This window comes from Dipodomys spectabilis, unplaced genomic scaffold (genome assembly GCF_019054845.1).
Source record: "Dipodomys spectabilis isolate Male_0828 unplaced genomic scaffold, ASM1905484v1 ptg000294l, whole genome shotgun sequence".
In the NCBI taxonomy this organism is placed as follows: domain Eukaryota; kingdom Metazoa; phylum Chordata; class Mammalia; order Rodentia; family Heteromyidae; genus Dipodomys; species Dipodomys spectabilis.
This window is the reverse complement of record NW_024870971.1, coordinates 2,226,749-2,230,515: the sequence shown is the minus strand read 5'-3', so window position 1 is coordinate 2,230,515 and position 3,767 is coordinate 2,226,749. Positions and strand designations below refer to the sequence as shown.

At 35.3% G+C, this 3,767-nt stretch overlaps 1 protein-coding gene across 1 annotated transcript; it reads left to right on the top strand.

Annotated features, from left to right (window-relative positions):
- Nucleotides 1-1,137: 1,137 nt before the first annotated feature.
- Nucleotides 1,138-2,109, top strand: LOC122126954 (olfactory receptor 4K5-like). Its single transcript, XM_042701499.1, has one exon. The coding sequence runs from the start codon at nucleotides 1,138-1,140 to the stop codon at nucleotides 2,107-2,109; it is 972 nt and encodes a 323-aa protein (XP_042557433.1).
- Nucleotides 2,110-3,767: the final 1,658 nt, after the last annotated feature.

The following is a 3,767-nucleotide window of genomic DNA, read 5'->3' as shown; positions in this document are numbered from 1 at the left end:
AATTTTTTTTAATTTTATTTTATTGTAAAGGTGATGTACACAGGAGTTACAGTTACATAAGTAAGGCAATGAGTACATTTCTTTTTGAATTCTGTAACCCTCTCCCTCAATTTCTCCCTCTTACCCTCCCCTCTTACTCCTCCTCACCCAAGTTGTAAAGTTAATTTCCAACATAGTGTCTCATAAGTATCACTGTTGCATTGGTCTACACTTTGTCCTTTTACCCACCATTTCTGTGATTGCCTTTCTTTTCCCCAAATCAGATAAACTTATATACAAGACAAAGGATCCCAAAATAAAAAAGTGATAACAGGAAATAAACCGAAGGAAAAACATGGAAGATAAAAGAAATAACTTAAACAGTGTGTGCACCACACACACACACACACACACACACACACACACACACACACAGAGAGAGAGAAAGAGAGAGAGAGAGAGAGAGAGAGAGAGAGAGAGAGAGAGAGAGAGAGAGAGAGAGAGAGAGAGAGAGAGAAAACAAAACGCAAAAAGAAACCCTCATGTTTCCATTATTTACCATAGCTAAGATCTGGAATCAACCCATATGTCCCTCAGTAGATGAATGGAACAAGAAAGTGTGGTATAAATATACAATGGAATTCTATGCTCCCATCAGAAAGAATGACATCACTCCATTCATAAGGAAATGGTAATACTTGGAAAAATCATAAGTGAAATAAGCCAGACACAAAGAAACAAAGTTGTTATGGTTTCCCTCATTTGTAATAATTATTATGTATCTAGGATAGAACTAGCTGAGGATCACAATAGCTCAATAGCTATATGACCATATAAAATGATGCTAATGGAAATTAAATATTACTTGGTCATTTTCATAATCTCCTTAAAACTGTCCAGATAAGACTCACAGATTTTTTTTCTCCCTAGGCTGGCTCCAAAGGATGATCCTCAGAGATCAGCCTGTTAAATACAGACATGAACCAATTGTACCCTGCTCTCAAAATTTTTATATTCATCTAATACACATTATAGCTAATATTTGACATAATCACAAGAAACTTGAGAAAATTAATATTGTTCTTAGTTCATAATTCTAACTTCTTTTTTATTCCCCTTGCTTTAGAGCTGTTTCCAATCCAGTCTGGAGCCTAGACCATGGATAAAGCCAATTCTTCCATTGTGTCTGAATTTGTATTGCTGGGACTCTCTGATTCTCAACATCTCCAGCTTTTCTTCTTTCTTTTCTTCTCTGTGTTGTATGTGGTCATTGTTTTAGGAAATCTTCTTGTTATTATCACGGTGACTTCTGATATCAGCCTGCACTCTCCCATGTATTTCCTGCTGGGAAACCTTTCCTTTGTTGATATTTGTCAGGCTTCTTTTGCTACACCTAAGATGATTGCAGATTTTCTCAGTGAACACAAAATCATATCATTCACTGGATGCATAGCGCAAATTTTCTTTATTCATCTGTTTACTGGAGGAGAGATGGTGCTACTTGTCTCTATGGCCTATGACAGATATGTAGCCATATGTAAACCTCTATACTATGTGAATATCATGAACCGAAGGACATGTACTTCCTTAATAATAATGTCTTGGGCTGTGGGTTTGGTGCACACATTAAGCCAGCTATCATTTACTGTAACTCTACCATTTTGTGGACCCAATGTAGTAGATAGCTTTTTTTGTGACCTTCCCCTAGTGGCCAAACTTGCCTGCATGGACACTTACAACATTGAAATATTAATTGTTGTCAACAGTGGAATTCTTTCCTTAAGCACTTTCTTTGCGTTGGTGAGTTCTTACATCATTATTCTCATCACAGTCTGGTTCAAGTCTTCGGCTGCAATGGCCAAGGCATTTTCTACACTGGCTGCTCACATCATGGTGGTAACATTATTCTTTGGCCCTTGCATCTTCATTTATGTATGGCCCTTTACCACCTACCCTGTGGATAAAGTGCTTGCCATATTTTACACAGTTTTTACTCCCATCCTAAATCCCATTATTTACACACTAAGGAATAGAGACATGAAGACTGCCATGAAGAAAATTGCAGCCCATTACCTGAGACCACTCAAAAATTTTGAAATGCCACTAGTAGGGAATGATTTCCTTTATTAAAACAAAATTCGAAAAGAAACGTACTCATTACCTGACTTATGTAAGTGTAGCCCCTCTGTACATCACCTTTGCAATAAAATTTAAATAAAAAATAAACAAAACAAACAATTCCTTGAACTTCTTCAAATCAACAGTGTGCCTACACATACTTCCAATGTTTTCTACTCCTGTATCTAAGCTGATGGAAAAGCAATTAAATAACACCAGGAATAGTAAATGGATATTAACAAGGGTAGGTCTGGAGAAATGTTAAATATCAGAAAAATATGGAAAAGCCAGACCTTGGTGGCTCATCTCTGCATCCTTAGATATTCAGGTCAAGATCTGAGGATTGCAGGTTTGGCAGAAAAGTCTGTGAGACTCTATTCTCCAAATTGGAATTAACCAGAAAAAGCCAAAAGTAAAAAATATGGCACAAGTGATAGAGTGCCACTCTTATATGCAAAAGCTAAGGGAGAGTGCCTAGGCTCTGAGTTCAAGCCCCTGTATTAGCACATTCAAAAAAAGAAAGAAAAGATTCCATTTGTTTATATGATTACTGGTCATAGAAATAAGGAAGTCACATGATAGAATACATACATTCACTGCTTTAATTACAAGTAAAGAAAAATATAGTAAGAAAGTGTGTTGGTACTCAAATTCTTTGGTGGGTACAAATAGAAATTTATTTAATTTTGTAGCATGAGTTTCCATACTACTTTTCCTGAAAAACTGTATTTATGAATAGTATTTAAGAATCTGATCCTGAATTTTCCCAAGTTTAGTGGAAAGCTCATGTACTGATTTAAGCTAAGTGAACAGGGGCTTAAGCTCCGATTCTTAGGTTATATATTATGCTTCCAACATCAATCACACCCAATGACATATGGTTTTCCAGTAAGTAGCATGTTTTAAAATACAGAATATTACAGTCAAGATCTTCATTTCATATCTTCCAAGTAATGAACTTTTACTGAAGAGATAAGATAATGCCAGTTTCCTTAGGAATTTTAAATTGTAGAAAATAGTGTCCACTGTCTAGACAGTGGAACCATTTCAATGTCAATGTGATGTGTAAGTATCTTTGCTACTCTGCATGTGAACCAAATAGAAGTAATCAGGAGAGTTTTAGATACACAATCAGTGGGTGATCTGAATCCTACAGATGGATCTCTAGGGAATATCGGGAAAATTTATTAATTTGGATGAGAACTTTTAAGGCCTTCTTTCTTAAATTCTTAAATTTATCAATAACAAATTGACTCAAGCAAACATTAATCTCTCCTTTATATGACTAATTCTAACACTGGATTTGCACTTTCTAGTTGGTCCCCTCTTCCTTCCATCTCCACAATCTCCATTGTTTAAAATACAATCTCCTTTTTATTTTTATGATGCTTCATGTACAATTTTAAAAATTTCATTTAAAGAATATTTAGAAACTTCATAGGAAAATTATAGGCGTACTTTTAATCTTGTGTATAGGTTTCTTTTAGATAAGGTCTTGTCTTTTTTTCCTGGGCCTGGCCTTTGACTTTAATTCTCCTAGTTAAGTATTTTGTGTACCTGATATTGCAGGTGTGTACCACTATTCCTAGTTTACTTTTGACTCAAGTTTATAAGCTAACTTTTTGTCTAGGCTACCCTATAATGTGATTCTCCTTTTCTTTACATGTGAA

What these genes read in the sequence shown, in the direction of transcription:
- LOC122126954 (XM_042701499.1), top strand. Translation starts at nt 1,138, where the DNA reads ATGGATAAAGCCAATTCTTCCATTGTGTCTGAATTTGTATTGCTGGGA.